At 41.9% G+C, this 19,620-nt stretch overlaps 1 protein-coding gene across 4 annotated transcripts in view; it reads right to left on the reverse strand.

Moving 5' to 3' along the window:
• LOC147208711 (teneurin-2-like) overlaps window positions 1-19,620 on the reverse strand; it is a 216,592-nt gene that overhangs the window by 119,204 nt on the left and 77,768 nt on the right. For all 4 annotated transcript variants that reach the window (XM_086099673.1, XM_086099655.1, XM_086099663.1 and 1 more), the window contains one exon: window positions 8,584-8,634. In XM_086099673.1, coding sequence (XP_085955799.1) covers window positions 8,584-8,634 — 51 coding nt within the window. The remainder of the gene's footprint in view (window positions 1-8,583; window positions 8,635-19,620) is intronic.

Below are 19,620 nucleotides of genomic sequence, written 5' to 3' on the forward strand. Positions count from 1 at the left end.
CGTGTTCCGGCGGTTTTCTTTTTAATGTCCTCGGCACACCTGATAGTTTGGTGGCTGAAGGTGGACTACACTTTACGCCCCCTAGAAACAAGTGTAAGTTGGTGGTGGTGTGACACGATTTTGATCGGGGCACAGGCAGACAGATTCCGCGGTCCGTGTACGTGTTTGATAAATTCCATTGTTTTTGATTTATACATTTGGAAGGACACATCATGATTATAATTATTATTATTATTATTGCCGGAATTATTGGTGGCACGCTGGGCATCTGGATAGCACGTCGGCAGTCACAGTGTTGCAGACACACATATTTTCTAACGGTCCTTCTTCATTCATGCTTCTTCTGGGCACTATGTATCGAAATTTAGCACTGGCATTTTAAAATTTGGGCGACCCGGTGGTCTACTGGTTAGTGCGTCAGCCTCACAGTGTGGTGCAGGGTTGGATTCCTGTGTGGAGTTTGCATGTTCTCCCCGTGCCTGTCTGGGTTTTCTCCGGGTACTTTGATTTCCTCCCACATTCCTAAAACATCCATGGCAGGTTGTGGAACACTCTAAATTGTCCCTACTTGTGATTGTGAGCATGAATGTTTGATTGGATGTACCCCAACTATTGCCCGAAGACAGCTGGGAGAGGCTCCAACACGCCCGCGACCCTCGTGAGGATAAGCGGATCAGATAATGGATTGATGGATGGATCTATATCTTTACTATGGCTTATTCCTGAAATTGTATAAGATAAGATAAGATAACCTTTATTTGTCCCACACTGGGGACATTTGCAGTCTACATCAGCAAAATTGGGTGTGGTGGGGGGGGGGGGTAGAAAAGAAAAAACAAAGTGTTGCATGCACAAAATAAATGTTTCAGAAAAAGAACTGTACACAGTATAGAATGCAATATACAGTAAATAAGTTGCAGCTCATGCATATTGTTGGTTCTGAAGGGCCAGGTGAAAAGACATGTCATGTTTGATTCGGCGCTACATCTGTGACTTTGTGACCGTATTCACAGGAGTTCCAAATTTTAATTGCGGCAAAAACATTGACCACTTATGAAAACTATTTAAATGATGAAAACCAAACCCCACACACCGCACGCTGGTTTCTGCCGTGTCATTAATGTGTAGCAGGCCTTCATGTTTTTTCTCTCTCTTTGATTTTGGCAACCAGATCAGATAAATATGTGTGTGAGTGTGTTTGTATGTGACTGCGTGTGCAGCTTGTGTGGATGTGTAAGCGAGAAAGACAGACGGAGAGCAAGGGAGCACGAGAGAGAGAGAGAGAGCAATTCACCTCCAACACATTTGCCGTGCAGGATGAGCCTCTGCTGTGTGTCTGTGAACTGCCAACCCTCTATCATCCTCCTAACACATGGCCTCTGTGGAGAGTGTACTGTATTTCATATATATATACTGTATATATCCATCCATCCATCCATTTTCCGAACCGCTTGATCCTCACTAGGGTCGCGGGGGGTGCTGGAGCCTATCCCAGCCGTCTTCGGGCAGTAGGCGGGGGACACCCTGAATCAGTTGCCAGCCAATCGCATAGTGTATATATATATATACCTGTATATATACTGTGTGTGTGTGTGTATATATATATATATATATATATTTTTTTTTTTTTCCTGTGTGGATGCTGTAAGAGGTAACGACTCGGCTATAAGACAGAGCCACAGATTGAGTTCCACTCTAAATTTAGAGCTCGATGTGTGGGCCTGAAAACACAAAATGGGATTTTGTTTTTAATCACATGACATAGATGAGGGTAAGGGGCGAACTTGGACGCAGGTGTGTGGGTGAACCGGGAAGAGTGAGTAATCTCTCAGTTTTCATACCTCTTTCATCCCACAGCAGCAATCTTTCGAAAGGTCCTTAACGCACAGAGTCAAGAACACTTAGACCTAATTGTGAACTGGTGTGTGTGTGTGAGAGAGAGAGAGAGAGAGAGAGAGAGACAGAGAGAGACAGTTTGCTGAGGGCTAATATCACATACATGCAGTTGTGATTTAATCAGTCAGGTCCACATATTTGGATAGTGACACAATTTTTATATTTTCTTACTATCCCATAATCACACTGGATTCCAAAAAGCCAAGTGTTGACGTCTCGTGATAGCTTCCTTGAGTGCTAACAATAAACCCTCACATTTTTGAATTTTTAATGATAGATCCAGGCATAGCTTATCTGTCTCCTCAGATGTCTTTTGAAAACAGAAAATACAGAGAAACAAATAGCAAACTGTTGTCAATATCAAATAAAAGCTACCTACAAAAAATAAATAAATAAAACTAAAAATAAATGAGTACTGCTTTTGGAGTAAGAAAATTCCCAGTTCGTCCCTGAAAAGGTAAAAACGTAGGGTGAAGATGCAGGGAGGAAAAGGTGACAACTGAGAAAAATCAATTTGACACGACACAAAAGATTTGAAACTGAAATGAAATCGAAAGAACACTTAGACGAGCTGCGACAATGCTGGTTTCTTCTTTGTCCTCTTGCTCTGTCTTTGTGTTTGGCTCTCAGTGAGTGACCTCATGCTATTGTTTTGAACCATTTGCCTTGGATTAGTCCACATCACCTCATCGATGTCGGGTAGTAAGTGTCAGATGTAGTGCCATGACTAGTTTAACTCGATTTCTCCGGTGCGTTGTGGTCACGTCACTGCTTTCAACATAAAAATTGCTTTTCAGTAGTAAAGCTACGTTTGTGATTCTACAATACAATAGAGTCGAAAAGAAGCTGCATTACGTCAGTTTGAGAACTTTTTGGTTAACCTTCACCTGGTCCTTTTATCTTTCATGCTCGCAATTGTATATAACTTCCAGAAGACTGCATATTCTCAGTTGCACTATTTAATGAATGCCAGAATGATGGGGAGACAACCGTGGAAGCCTATTCTGCCAGATGCGAAAGAACGTCTAATCCACGTTGATCGTGATCGACCGGTAGTGCACGTGCGCGGTAACGGGTCGCTGGAGGTTGGTTGATCGAAAAGTCGATCTTTTGGTCTAATCTGTCCAAAAAAGTTCCTATTCTTGATACTCCTGAACAGCCCCCACACAGGAGGGTGGTTCAGGAAGGATTAAGTCACCCAAATGACAGTATGTCACTTCACAGTCCTATCTGGTTCCAACTAGGTATGTCTGCAAGGTTAAAGATTGATAGCAAGAAGCTTAAAGGCTACACCTTAACAAATTTATGTCACTTATCATCCCCTGACAAATTAGTTCCAATGCAACCCAAAAGAAAGCTCCTGCCAACATCTGAGAACACAAATTTGAGGGCTCTCGAGGTATTTACAGAAGGTAGCACAACAGTGGCGAGCTAAGCTAATCTTCACATAGTTTATTTCATTAGATTTTCTATGCTAGTCAAGTACTTATTTGACTGCTGCGTGTGCTTTGTTGTTTCAGAGTCCTGTTGTGGCCGTTCTTTGGAAAATAGCAGTTCTGTTCAAAAATGCAAATGCCATCTGATAAAAGATGCTTTGTCTGCACGGTTTTCAAGTGGGGAAGAAGAGACTATCCTTTTGTTGCTGATTCCCATTTAGAGGCCCTTGATTGGCTTGTAGCAAAGATCAACTAGGGACGTTTGAACCGCATGCATTGTTATTGATTATGGTGAGTTATTGTTTTCTGCCCTTAAATAAATAGCTATGACTTTGCAAAGGATCACTGAAAAACAGGCTTGGGCAAACACACACTGACCCATTGATCCGATTTTAAAGGTGACTGGGCTTTGCTATTGATTGCAACTGTCTGGACAGGCGTGCCACTGTATTGTTTGTTTGTTTGTTTATTGAACATAAAACATATATACAGTAATAATTTGACAGAAAATAAGGTAGATAAAAAAGTAAAAAGAAAGAAATCAATCTTCATTCAACACAGTTATTATGTTCAAGGGAGTAGGAAGAAGTAAAAAACTTATCTAGTCCTACCCCGTTATGTGATTGTATCTAATAAATCATTTTTATATCAATCAGAAAAGAAAAAAGTAAGAAGAAAGAAGTCTCCATTAAGGCTCATACTTTACCCTTAACCGTGATATTTTTACAACTTTTGGTTTGTATCGGGATTATATACTTCCACACCCTGACACTCTTGTGTCAATTTTCTATTGTATTCATAATGGATATTTCTATACCTTTCTCTATTTATCAACTTAGTTCTGATTTATCATTATATTTAATGTTTTGAATTTATCATTTTAACTCTGATTGATGTAGGTTGAAATGATAAATTCAAAACATTAAATATAATGATAAATCAGAACTAAGTTGATAAATAGAGAAAGGTATATAAATATCCATTATGAATACAAGAGAAAATTGACACAAGAGTGTCAGGGTGTGGAAGTATATAATCCCGATACAAACCAAAAGTTGTAAAAATGGTTGTACAATGGCCAAAGCTTTTAATGCAGCGAGAAGGCGCAATATGCACCATATAGCCTACTTGAAAAGTTGACAAGACCAGTAAATGGCGATATACTGTATCTCAGCATTTTATTTCCAGCCAAGAAAAGGGCTCAGCAAAGATTTAGAAACTGATGAAATGCAAGCTTCTCTTTGAATTTGGTCAAGGTGACGACACTCAGATACTTATCTGATGATTAGTCAGCTCTGAGCATTAAGCATCTAATGTGACAGTTTTCACAATCAGGGGTTAAAGACTAGAAAAAAATGGATTAACTCATCTATTCTCGTCCCATCTATCTGAGTGTCTGCAAAAACAAAGTCAAGCTATTAGAGTGAGTATTGAGTGGAGACAAAATGGTTTGAAGAGAAATATTGACATGAGTGTAGCCATTTTTGTTTGCTTTTTCCCCCCCCTGCTGTTTTTAAATTGGAATCCATTTCTTTGTTTGGCATCCACGCTGTGACTGAACAGCAAGGATGACTTCATGGATTTATAAGAATGAAATGCCACCGGTCACCCAAGGACTGTTGGGTGGGTCTATAGTTCGCACAGTGGAAAGGACAGTTGGAGAAAGATTCATTTTCATATCTAATACGCAAGGGTGACACACAAGAGTGGACTTTGCTGATCGTGTTCCTCTTAAGAAAATGACCAGCTCGGTATATCATGAGGGGCAGGATGCAGATGCTGCTTCCAGTTCATTTATGCATCTTTCTAGTAACAGTCTATATGGATATATCTATGACTGGACTCCCAGGAGACTCTTTGTACCTTTCCCATTGTAAAACTGGTGCACAACTTTTTTTTTCTTAGCAAGTGGCACAGCAGTTTGGGTGTGGGCATTTGAAGTTACTACTTACAGTGTGGTAGCGCAACGAAGACACTGATAATTAGCATTTAGATGCAATATCAACAGCAATAGCCGTACAACACGAAATTGCCCAACCGTAATTGAGTAAGCAAATAATACGCCAGCAGTAGCAGCTAAAGCGGGGAAGCAATTTGCACCTATATTTGTGAACAAAATTGGCCTTTGATGACATCCACAACACATCAAGCTGTACGGTAAATGTGAAAAATGAGTATTGAGACACCCGGTCAAGTGTTAATGGGTTTTCATGGGTGGACATGGTCTTCTGGGACAATTCAATATTGTGAGGCATTTTGCATATTTTGTCCATGTATCAATAATCAGAAGCCGTAAAGTCAGAGGCTGCAATATTTGATGGGGTGAGGTCAAGCCTCTCACTTTTTCATCTCATCTTAAACATGCTGTAACAAAAACATGGCCTAAAATGTCTCGATGGGGACACCCGCACTGCCTAATGGGACACCTTGCAAAGAATTAAGAATCAAGGAGATCAAGGGGGAATTTACCCAATCCCTAATTGATTAATTCATTAATAGCTTCTGGTAGACCTTTGTCCATATCATAGTGTTATGTTTCAAGCAATGCCACACTCTCTGGCCATTTCAAATCAACAGGGGACAGCACAGTACATACCACGAGGCGATGGCAAGCTTCGCCTCACCACACTGTGTGGGGCCCCACAGCACTGGGCTCCATTCGATGAGACAGCATGGGGCACAGATCGATATGGATTAAAACTCTGTGTGGAGCTACTTATTGACTCCTCCCCAATTCTGTCTGAAGTTAAATGTGCTCAGTTATTATCAGTGATTATAGAATTTTAACCTTTTACAACATAGCCTAAAGTGGAGTTCGGGTGGTAAACCAGTGTGAACTGAGGGCCATTACAAATTTAAAAAAGGAAAAAAATAAAAAAATAAAAAAAGAGCTCCGCCACTTCCTCTTTGTGACACCTATGGGGCAGATATATCAAGTACTTAGAACGCTGCTTGGTGAGGGAGCTGCAATCTTGGTCTCATTCCACCTGCCATACCTCAACCGAGACACACACATACAGCGAGCGGCCTGGCGGTCGGTATAGGTCTCAATCCCCCTGGCAGTGCTGGACTCCCCATAGCGCTCGGCAGGATTTCAGAGATAATCCAGGCGCTCGCAGACAGTCACTGAATGTTAATCCGCACCCATCGCTTTAACTGCACTGTTAAATCTCAATCATACTCTCAATCATTCCTCCTCCTTATACCCGTTCACCCCCACCTTTTTATCCATTACTCTCCTTCCTATGGCTGAGTCTACGAAAATCTTGCCCACACAACTTGATCCTCGTTCTATCATCTGATTTTAACTCTATCCTTTCTCTTCATCCCTGATTTTTTTTGGAAGCTATAAAACCTCAGCCTTATTCTCTCCTCTCTATTTTCTCTCCCGACTCAGCCCTCTATCACCCGAGCAACCGTCCTCTAATCTTCGGGGGAAAAAAACAAACAAACAAAAAATAAAACACCTATCCGTCTGTTGTAATTATTCTGACACAGATTCTAATTTCATTTTATTTGTCTTTTGGAGCAATAAAGTGACAGCATGAGAACTGTTCCTTCTGAAAATTACAAAAACAACCTCTTAATTTGAAGTCAGAAAAAAATATTACCGCTGCTCTCTCCACGCATCTCAGGGTTCATGTAAAAACTTTTTATTTATATTTTTTGTTCTTAATTATTTGAATAATGAAACAAGTAAATGAGACAGAGAAGTCAGACGCATCTGTGCAATGGGGAGAAACTGGGAATTTTTTTCTCAGAAAAAGATTCATCTATGCCCGGATGTTTGTGCAGCACATAAATCTAAATGAAAATCGATGAGACAAAGCATCCAACAAACACTGTCGCTCTTGTGTTGCTACCCAGACTATTTACTCTGTTACACTTAAGTAACTTTTTGGATAATGCTACATACATTTTATTTTGACTTGAATTTCATATTGGAGAAGAAATGCTTCTTTTACGTCATTAAACGGAGCTACATTCTGCTCACTACTATTGTTTTCATCCATCAGTGCTTACACGATCTACAGTGAGACCCCTGCCCCGGGCGTTGTCACGTGACTCTGTTTGACCAAGTCTGCATAACTACTTGCAAATCCACTTCAGTACTCAAACTGAGAAAAGCAGTCTCACGGTTGCACAAAAAGTCTGTAGCATGACACAGAAGCAAAGTTTTCATCCATCCATCCATTTTCAACAAGGCTTATCCTGAACAAGATCAGGGTTGGGGGGTGGGGGGTGCTGGAGCTGATGCCAGCTAACTTTGGGCGGAAAGGCAGACCATCGTCACAGAGTGGGAATTGATCCCATGCTGCCCATAGACAAGTCAGGCATGTGTACCAATACAAAGTGACTTAATTTAAGTGAAGTATGGTAGAAACAAGAATCAGAAGAGGCAGAACAATTTATGATTACCTTAAACACTATGTAACGAACCAGCTATGTAATGCACTAAGTTGTGTTGTTCCTGTTCATCTCTATAGTCTGTGCCAGTGGTTAGCCCGTCGACCTCACAGCGCAGAGGTTGTGCTCCGGCCTTCCTGTGTGGAGTTTGCATGTTCTCCCCGGGCCTTTGTGGGCTTTCTCTGGGTACTCCGGTTTCCTCCCACATTCAAAAAACATGCATGGCAAGGCTGATTGAACACTCTAAATTGTCCCTAGGTGTGAGTGTGAACGTAAAGGGTTGTTCGTCTGTGTGTGCCCTACAATTGGCTGGCGACTGGTTCAGGGTGTCTCCCGCCCACTGCACGAAGACAGCTGGGATAGGCTCCAGCACCCCCCGCGACCCTTGTGAGGATAAAGTGGATCGGAAAATGAAGAATGTATGAATGAATTATTCTAAAGAGTAGTCATAGTACAATATTTGTGAAACAAAATGATTTTATCATCTTGTTGAAATCCACAGATCTTCCCTCGGTGAGGCATCTGAACGAAATGTAATGGCACAATGTCGAAAGTGCTGTAGAGATGTGAATTTTAGGACAATTATAACAATATGAGCGATTATCATATCCAAAAAGGCTTTTCAACAGACTGGAGGATAATGTTATGTTCCCATTTGGAGCCCAGATAAAAGCTATTACACGCTGTGCAACTGGCTCTATTATCCAGGTATCAACTATATAAACAGACAAAAGGAGTCAATTACAGAGGCACAACATCACAGGAAAGACAACCACATAATAAACAGATAAACCTAGGGGTTGGCTGGGTATTTTAAGGCAGGCGATTAGCAGTCATGACTTACTGATCACATAGTCTCCAAATGGATCCTCATTCTCCTCATCATCTAGATAAGCTGGAGAGGAAGGAATAGAGGGGGGAAAAAAGAAAAAGAAACAAAAAACATTATGAGAAATCAAGACAGGATGACACCGTATGAGTGGAAAATAATGAAAACAAAATTGCAACTGAACAACAAAGAATGCTCCACTAAAATGTATTTAAAAGGGATCAAAACAGCCACAGACAACGTCTCTTTCATGTACTTTCTGAACAGAAATCTCTCCTACAATGCACCATTAAATTTCAGTCGGCTAAAACTTTTAGCACCATGAAGAGGTAAATACGATTACTCATAATTGACTGGAGGACTCTCATTTTTCTTCTCTCGCTCTGTCTCCGATCGTCTTGCTCTCTGGTATATCTGATGATGACATGAGAGGCCATTAAAGCCCACTAAATGTTCCATTACAGCAGCAGCCGTAGCAGTCATCGAGTAAAATGTCCGGCGACAATAATATATCACTAGGCTGCATTTACCTGATGATTATCACGACTTCATGCTGCCAATTAGTCACAAACCACTGTAATGGTTGACGTTGGTGATCTTGAACTTGATGTTCAAACCGTCCTTCATCCGACTGCACTTCTCTCTTCATTCATTGTTCATGTATACGTTTCCTTTTTGGATCACAATTAAATTGCATGTCCCTAATATATAAACACCAACCCTCCTTTGTCAGATATTTTGTCCTTGTTAAATGTTCCATGGTCAGCCGTCAATAGTATTTTTGCAAGCCGTTTAGAAAGCACATCAACTCAGAGTGAGATCAGTGAGCACCAAGGGACATACAGCGGAGCGTAAAAGTCACCATCATTCTGCTGACTCAATAAATTAGGAGTTCCTGACTTCCTCTAGCATTAACTTCTGGGGGGAAAAAGTGCAGTAGGAATTTCATGGCAAGGCTCTCTAAAGCCTGCTTTGTGATATATGACCAAGCTTAAAGTCGAGGTTTGAGGGAGTGGTGTGCTGCCAGTAGACTGTGCGGCAGTCTTAACATGTGGGCAATTATTAGTGCTTGTGATTTTGTTGGATGCAGGAGAATACCTCTGTCTGTCTGTCTCTCTCTCTGTCACACACACATACATTATATATATATATATATATATATATATATATATATAAAAGGCAGACGTCATCATCGCCATCCACAAAAAAAAAAAGAGCTGACAGCCCTAATATTGCAGAACGTTGGGTTTAACAAGTGCGCTGAAATCGAGAGTTGACAGGAGTATTTAATCAAACGTCATAAGGCATGACTCCTTCTTGTAAATGGCTACAAGTCAGGCTTAGATTTTTTTGGAAGCTCCAAAATTGCATTGCTGGATAGAAGACATCACACTTTTTAAATTTTTTTATTTGTACAATTACAAAAAGATACGATCTACCCGTCGGTTCTCATTTTGTTTGTGCCTCCTCAGTGCAGTTATGCATAGCTGTTCCATTTGCTTCTTCCTTTCAGCCGTGTTATCTAAAGACATAACATCAGCCATCGCAATTCATCTCAGGTTTGATCAATCACGTTGCATGTTGGATTGATCCATCTTTTTAATACTCCTCCCGGAACGTGTAAAGTGAAGTGTGTTGCACTTACGTGTTTTTGGCGGACAAATTCCTAGGCACGCTCAATTTCTAGATCAGCTTGCACAACCTTTTGCGTGAGCAAACAGGTTAGCTCCTGTTTTTGCATGAACAAACATTTTGTTCAATCAAGCCCAAATCAGTTAGGCTGGACTTTGTAAAAGTATTTTCGAATAAATAGTTCTTCCTCACGCCACATTTTTAAACAGCTATACTCACTAGAAACGATCTGCAATAAAAACTTTGCCTGAGGCTTATGAAAAAAATCATTCAAAGCACCACTATTGGACTTGACAGGCCATTATGAAACGTGGTCATTTACAGCACCTACAAGAAAAGAAAAAAAACCTAGAAGATATTTGTGCATATCTAAACAGGGGCACAGGGTAAACCTTGTGATCAGTATGCTGAGGACTGACCCTGACCGCAGGATATATACTGAACCTTGACTTCTCTTTAAGACCGACATGCATACAGGCATGCCGCATGCATGTGTACGTCCGTTTACCGCACTTGTTGCAACACATTGGAAAAAGTCCTTGAAGTACCGGTATGTGTAGTACGAAGGCACATTCACACACACGAGCATCCACACACAGGCGTGTGAGTGTTTGCAAAAGCAGGCTGTCAGTGCTGTTCTTACACACCATTCATCACAAGCTACTAATTCCGTTGGACCATTGTCAAGGCGTTCTCACCCTGCGTTGTTCTCTGAAAAGTCATTCAGACCCTAACGCGCGAACCTTTCCAACACATCCCCACAGATAGGCAGAGACCTTGAGGTGACAGTGTTGGTCTTGAGCCCATCATTCCAACAATATCAGTGCTTCTTGAATTTGACGGACAGGTAGCACAGGCAACTGTGTTACTGGTGGAAAGATGGGTGGGTAAACTGAAGTTCAGCTCAGGCAGCTGGCTAAAATAAAGCCTCTGCTTTCTCAACAACACTTTGAAACAGTAATTCATGCCTTTGTCACATCTCGGTTGAATTAAAGTAATGCACTTTAGTTTGGAGTCAGCCAATCCTCCATTAAGCATCTCCAGTCGGTCCAAAATTCTGCTGTTCGCCTCCTGACAGGTACTTGTAAGAGGGAGCACATCACTCCGACTCTGGCATCCCTTCACTGGCTCCCAATACATTTTAGAGTTCTTTTTAGGATTATATTACCGTATTTTCCGCACTAAAAGGCGCACCTAAAAGCCTTCCATTTTCTTAAAAACTCACAGTGTGCCTTAAAATCCGATGCGTCTTGTGTATGGTCATTACGGTAATATTTCGACCCCAAAATGGCTCCTTGCTCGAGACATGCTGTCAACGCAGAGTTCAAACTTAAGGCGATCGGTTACGCAGTTGAACATGGAAATAGAGCAGCGGCAAGAGAGGTCAACGTTAACGAGTCAATGTTATAACTTGCTGTTGGTTAAGTGAACTGTGTCGCTGCTTCATTAAATATGTTTTACTGACATCTGATCATTCTGTTGGTGTTTCCTTGAGCGGAGCTCCATCTCGTGTATGCATTGTATGTTGCATCTTATAATGCGGTGCGCCCAATATATGAAAAAAATTACAAAATAGGCCATTCATTGAAGTTTATTTCCAGTGGAAAATATGGTTTTGGTTTTCAAATCTTGAAATGGACTCACCCTGCCTTACCTCTCTGAGCTCCTCCGCCTCAACACATCTGCCCGGTGTCTTGAGTCAACGGACCAGACACTATTACAGTTACCGAGGACTACGTGGAGATTCAGAGGGGATCGAGCCTTTTCTGTTGCTGGTCCCTCGCTTTGGAATGACCTCCCCGCAAACATTAGGCAGACCCCCTCGCTGCCCATCTTTAAAACTCATTATAAAACTCTTTTTTATTCTTTGGCTTTTGACTCAGCATGAGATTTGATTTTTAGTTTGACTATTTTTGTGCCTTCTACTGTCTTTCGTTATTAATTTATTGTTTTATCGTTTATTGTTGTATGGATTATGTTTGCTCCATGTACAGCATTATGTATACAGCAGTGGTTGTTTTAATGTGTTCTATAAATATAGCAGAGTTGAGTTCAATTGAGCCGATTTGGACAAAATGTTAAAAAGGTCGACCCGGCCTAGGCTGGTCACAAGAAAATCACTGGACAACACACAGGCAGACTTCACTTTTGCGAACGTACACTGTACAGTACACTGTAACATTGTAGACTGTGAGTATATACTATACTATACTATACTATATTTTCGTATTTTCACGACTATAAGGCGCCATTAAAAGTCTTAAATTTTCTCCAAAATGGACAGGACGCCTTATGATGCGGAGCGTCTTGTGTATGCGCTGAGTTCCAAAACCTGACTGAGAGCCGACACGCTGTTTATATAGAGAAAAGGCGGAAGTGACTGTGGACAAGCATGCGGCAAAGAAGTCGGCCAATCAGTGAAGGGTGGGCGTGTATATATACATATATGGAGAGAGAGAGAGAAAAGGCAGACGTGAGTGAGGACAGGCATGCGGGGAAGAAGTCCGCTAATGAGTGAAGGGTGGGCGTGTAAGTGGACGCTAAAGGGACGCCCCAAGCAGGTACCAACACATGTATAGAGTGTGGCTATGTGCATTGTTGCAAAACAACTTCGGTTTTGGGTTCTAAGAATCCCCGAAAATAAATTCTACAAAGAGACACGCCTACGAAGCTCAGTTCAAACTTCAAGCCATCGGTTATGCTTTTGGCATGCGTGTCCATCTCACAGCAGCGGTGAAAAACCAAGTCAAGCAAATGAACTCTGAGCTTGCGAACGGCATGGGAACAATGGATGATCGATGGCAAACACAACTTTACAAAGAGTGAGAGGCAGCGCCGGGCGAGTTACGCCACAATTTGCGAATGGATTGTGGCTGCTTGGACGAACGTGTCTGCTTGCACTGTTGTTCGAGTTTTTGGCAAAGCCGGCATCATTTCTGTGAAGCCACATGGCAATGAGAGTGACTCTGACAACGAGAGGGAACACGGTGTTTTTGATGGATTACCGGTACTTGCACAATTGTTCAATTCTGATACAGAGGATGAGGACTTTGATGGATTTCTGGGTGATGATTGATCAAAAAACGTGAGTACATTGTACGATGGCTAAATAAAATACAACGGAACTCAGTTTTCTGTTGCCTTTTTAAAAACGTGTTTTTAGCTTGTATGTGTATGTCTTGGCATGCTACCGTATGCTTCAAGCTAACGTGTTTTTAGCGTCCGCGCATGCATGCCGTATGTTTAAGCTGGCGTATGTTTTACCACTTTAAAACTGCGCCCAATAATACAGTGCGTTTTGTCTATGTGTAAAATACAGAAATAGCACCCATTAATGAGACTGCGCCCAACCATACGGTGCGCCGAATGGTCGTGAAAATACGGTATTTGTTTTTTAAACTGTGAGACCCAGAGAAAAACCTCTTCACGGTCACCACGTTGAAAAGTTTTAGCTTGCCAGAAAGTAAGCAATGATGGGCAATCAGGTAACTAAGCATGCTCAGATGAAAAAAGGGTTGGACAGAAAGGCCCGACTAAATTTAGCACCACCTTTTCATTCTCTAATTATGAGATTAATACATCCCGTCACAGACGTCACAATGCTTGCTTATGATTTATTATCTTGCAAAGCAGATGGAAAGATTGAGCCAGAAAAGGAAGACGGAGAGAAACATTGTCTGAAGGCAGCTAATCAGCATGCCAGTCTGATTCGGCCAGCCCGGACCAAAGCGTATGCAACCATAACGGGTGTCTTTGTTTGTAAACCCAGCAAGCAATAAACCAAGATTTATGAGTATCAAGCAACTGGGTGGCATGTGCAACATCTGGCACCCTGACATTGGACAATCCAATTTAAACTTTAAAGGTAGTGGTTGATAGGAAAATTAAAGGAAGAATTCATTCATTTTACATGTGCAGCTTGATGGGGAATAATTCGTTCGTTTAACTTATAAAAATGCGTAAGAGCTGAAAAATATACCTTGATATTATTCATTTCCCTTTGCTGGGAATATTTTCAACACAGATGCACATCTATGTTGGATCCAACGAGCCGTAACCCGTGCAATTTACCGCTCGACACACAATGGACAACAAGGAGGACACAAAGAAAAACAAATGCCATAATGCATAGCGAAAATTTGAAACAGCAAACAAGGTGCACACTGGAATGTTATTCCACAATTTTTTCCCCAAAATGTACTTACACTTACTGTTTTGTTGAGCCTCTGGTGTGTACAAGAGTAAGGAGGCAAGCACAAGAAGTGATCTACAGTGGGAGATGAGACATGCCGCGCAAGTGACATTAAAAGCAAACGCCATGCCGAATATTTTTAACATGCAAGTAGTGGGAGATGACCACGGATGGATGACTTGCGTTCACTCAAACCTTCTGCCTTCTGGACATTATGCCCATAATGTGAGCAGAGTTTGTGCTCATAGATTCAGCCACTGAGACACGTGACCAAAGCAGCATTCAAATCCTAAAGCACGGAAGGTAGGAGAACATTGTCCATGCGTGTGATCTTACCCATTCTCCAATGTAGTTTGTGCCATCAAAAGTAGAATCTCACTTGGTAGACTTACTTCTTAATGTTGGCTGGAAACAATATGGTTTCATTCTTATATAATGCTATAGATCTGGCGTAGCTCTCTATGCGTACATCAGTCTGCAGTCTAGTCCAAAGTTGACACACGTTTCATGAACATGGCGGCCAGCTATGTCATTTTTAAAAGCGTTTTTAAAGTGATTAAAAGTACATGAAAAATAATGAAGATGTCAAATTAATTATAGACAAAAGATTAACTTTTTACTGCTGCAAAGGTCATACATATCAGACGTATCCCTTTAAATAAGGGCAGTTTTGTTATATCCTCATGTAATTTACTTCACACATCAAGGATACGTAAGGATTGGATGGGAGTGGATTTAAAGACAAATATTGTCACGGTAAAATAAGAAATGGCAGCAGTACCATATTTATTCATGTTAAAAACATTTGCTGCAGTCGCCAAACAAAAGCCACTGATAATTAAAAGCTTAGTATCTGCCTGTTTGCTTTTCTAATTAGTGGACGGGGATTGTGCAGCTTAATCAGTTGTATTAAAAAAAAAAAAAAGACAACTGGAAACACTGGCAACAAATGTCTGACTTTACAGTGGATAAATAGACCTGGGCATTGAAATATTACGCCTTTAGTAACAATGTCAAACACTCCACCCCAACATCTCTCTATCTACCACCATGTATTGAGTATGACTCGCTCCTGTGTATATGACGTCCCCCCCCAAAATCATGATTTTGAAAGCTGATTTTGATTTGGACTCACGTATTATACGCTGGTTTGATTTTATTTGCTGGTTGCACCCTTCTGTGGCAAACTGACTACTCCATTTAGCTTATTCAGCTGGCACTTTGGTGCCGAGCTTCTCTACTTAAAAGGTGTGGAAGTACAGTATAAAAAAATAGTCAGAACGTTGCCATAATTTAAACTGTTGGCTCTCTTCCATCCTTCAGCAGCCCACAGCTGATAGCGGCCCTTACACATTCAAATTGTGGGTACATTTGTCTTTTGTGGCTTTTTACCAAACACCCCTTCTTCTTCTGTGTTCTTCTCACCACTCAAGTTGGAGTTTGAATATTCCAGAAATAACGATCTCAGGCTATGTCGGTAACATAATTGTATCTTTGCTCAGAAATTGAGGTATTATCCATATTGAAATTTGTATTTCATTAGGTTCTTCAAACAAATGTTGAAGTTCTCTGAAGTACCACAAATGCTTACCTAAACGAAACAAAAGTGGATAAAACTTGCTGTGCGTTTTTTTGCACATGCGCTGACGACGCTCATACTTCCATGGACAGAAGCAGTCACTAAGTACTAAGCCTAAGCAATAATTACATGTGCTCAAGGCATATTACAAATTCACGGACGACCATTTCTGCTCTCTAATGAACTTCAACACCGTGTTATGTCAAACGTACGCGGTAGCAACAGATATGATATGACATGATGACAGATATTAATATGGTGGCGCCCACAACACTCTATGATTCATGGTGCATAGCGCAAATACATTTGTACCATTAGACATTACACATCCTCTTGGAATGAAAGTGAGACTTTTTCACAACATCTATAATTTTCTTCTGTGTCTCAACAGAGGTGGAAACGTTTCTCTCTGTTCCCTCCGTGCCCTTGTTGACCCGACTTGCTGACTTCTGTCTTGTGAGGTCTTTTGTCTAAAAATTGTCAATCTGAGCCTCTCACTGCATTTCCCTCCAAAATCTAAAAATCATGGAAGTGATCATCTCTCAACACAATCTTTTCGGCAAGGAAATGGGGTACAGATGAACCTGCATGTCCTGATACACAATGGACTTGTGTGGGAGATGGAGGGTAATATGACTGGTGATATATTCTGACGAGGGTTGAAGACGTTTTTTTTTTTTTTTTGCATTGAAATACGACTGAAAAAGTGGGGGTCGTCTTATATTCAGGGTCTCGACATTATACCCATTCACGACGCTAGATGGCGCCAGATATCATTGAAGCGAATGCTGAACTTGGCTCCCCATGCCAAAGTGAACCCCTGTCACGAAGAATTAAAATAAAATTAGCAGTAGTACGAAGAAGAAAAATAAAAAAATAGCGGTAAGAAAGAAAAGAGAAGAAAATAATAAAAGAGATAACATAAAATGGAGAAACGTAGCAACAATCTGGAGAAAAGTGGGTCGAAGATCGGCCAGGTTAACCGGCAGCTGAGGAGAAGTTATGATGTAATTTACATTTCAAAAACCAGAAGCCATTCATTTACGAATGTGATTGCACTTTAGTTTACATATTTAAATGTTCAGATATTAAGATTTGAATGAGGCAAAATAACATGCTTTTTCTCTCAAATATATTGTTATAATCATTTGTTTCAGATGTATGTAATAATTTTATGTATAAAAATTAATTTGGTGTTCAAAACGTCTTTTCAAACATGAGTCTTGCAAAAGAGGGGGTCGTCTTATAATCAGGGCCGTCTTATATTCGGGCCAATGCGGTAATTGGAATTCTGATAACAGGCATTGTACTGTTTGGAGATGGCACTTTCCTGATTTATTGCAAAAATTGTAAGATGATGGCAGTACTTCGAGAGGCTGGACATTATGACTGAAGGGCTGCAGGGCCGTCAACCCTCAGACTCAGGTGATGTGGGAGTTCAATCACAGGCTAGATGCGATTCTTGAACTCAGAGAATGGATGCCATATTGGAGAGGTTGTCTGATCACCTCGGCGAGAATTGACTGCAATTTGGATATTTGGAACCAGAGGTTCTCAATTCATCCAGTAAATTTTGAATCGGCCGTAACCAAAACAATTATCTACATTGGCGCCAGGCTTGAGAAGTCTAATCTCTTGGATGTTTTGCAGATATGAAGCTTGGCCCCTCTCCGATGCTGTCTCCACGACAACGTGTATACGTCATTGGTTATCACACGGCAGAGACGATTGGAGCAGGAAACTCAGCGGAAGTGATGAAAACAGTCGAACGCATACACAAACAGAACTCAAATTACATAGATTTTGTCCCTCTGTTCAATGCCTTCCTAGCTTTCCCTCCGCCATCTCTCCCTTCATCACAGCGCAGAATAATGGGACGACGTGACATGCTTAATTGAGGCTGCGGGAATCTCCAGGGTCTGGTTGTTTTGTTGTTCTGTTTGCTAACTAGCAGCGCAGATACAACGTCTGAACACCCCTGTTCAAATGCCAGGTTTTTGTGACAAAAAAAAAAATAAATTAGACCAAGATAATTAGTTACAAAATATTCTTCACCATGTGACCGTTTGCAACCTTGAACAAACGCTGACGAAAAACTCAACATTTGGGCCATGCACAAATGTTTGCCAACACTCGATGCTCATTGAGATACGGGCTTAACTGGTATGTCCCTCACGAGGCGGTCTCACGAGTAGAGTTTGTGTCAAAAAAAAAAAAGTGTACAGTTGTATCCATAACTGTTGGCATGGCTCCAGTAAATCAAGACGATGGAATACAGCTGATTTGCCCATGACCTGCTGATGGGTTGGAGAGAGGTCAAAGCCCATGCCAGCACCCATGGCACTGCAACAGCGACGTCATAGGTGTCAAACTCCAGTTCTGGAGCGCCGCCGCGCTGCATGTTTTCCATCGATCCCTGTTGCATTTGTATCAGGTGTGTTTATATCAGGAGTTTGACACCATGAGCTAGGTTGACTATAGGGATGTAACAATAATCTCTGTGCACACGCACAGTGTTTTAATAGATCTGAATTCCTATTCAATCATTCTTCTCATTCACGTTTTCTGTTTCTGCTGTCGAACTATGGAGCAAGTATGAAATGCTGAGTGAAACGCGGCTCAGTAAGACTACCTGTTACCCGTCGCTATCTCAAAGCCCTTGTCATAGTCGCTGTGGCTCTACTGAAATCAGAGTCGTATTTCATCTCAGAGCACACAGCCAAAAGTGACGGCAGGCCCACTCCAGCTCTCTGTCACTCAACAGAGGAGACAGAGAGCGGGAGAAAGACCTCACAGTTGATATACAGTGTTAGAGCAACACTCTTGATTATAAAGTTGCCAGTTTGGGCGCTTCTTCGGAGAAAATAAATCCTTACTTGGATTTTAAAAGCTGGTAAGTCAAGCAACAAAGTCACATGGAAACACTGGGCAGCAGGATTGTTCGAAGGGAATATGCAATTTGATTGGTTGGTCGCAGCATGTGGGGCGCTGTGCTATCTCGAAGCAGAGATGAAGCAGAAAAGTGACATTTCCATGAGTCTCCCTCTCTGTACAGATTCCACCTTGCATCGCTTCAGATCTGCGATCCCTAGGCTCAAAAGTGCGGATCAAACCGTTGCCAATTCCTAGCGGATCGCAGTGAAGTCCGTAAGGGAGCCTCCACGCCGAATTGACGGGACTTTCCATCACTGGAGAGTTGGTGCGAAGTGGTAATGACCTTCGGGTCAGCAAAATCCCGGGGGACCGCGTCCGGCGGTATACAAATCCACGCAGTCCTGGCGTTAAGCGCCTAGCAAGGTGGCGGACCGGATCCCCAAGCCAACCATCCCCCTGGGTTATGAAGGAATGCCCACCCTTCAAAATAAAACACCGGGCCCGGCGCACCCACGGTCCAACCTCGGGTGCTGCAGACCCCCTGGACCACCACCGTCGGCCACCGCGCTGCCGTGGACCCTGGCCACGGGGTCGAAGTGCGGGGGCGGGGTTGTGACCCGTCCCCCTCCCTCACGCTACATAGCCCCCAGGATGGCGATCTCCCCCCCCTGTGTTGGATCGTCTCAGGTGCCTCTTTGCACAACCTACACCTTGGGTCTTGTCTGGTGTGGTATATCTGGGCCTCAATGGCTCTGGTGCTCAGGGCCTGCTCCTG

This window comes from Hippocampus guttulatus, chromosome 2 (assembly GCF_054856545.1).
Source record: "Hippocampus guttulatus isolate MCC_2025c chromosome 2, RoL_Hgut_1.0, whole genome shotgun sequence".
Classification (NCBI taxonomy): domain Eukaryota; kingdom Metazoa; phylum Chordata; class Actinopteri; order Syngnathiformes; family Syngnathidae; genus Hippocampus; species Hippocampus guttulatus.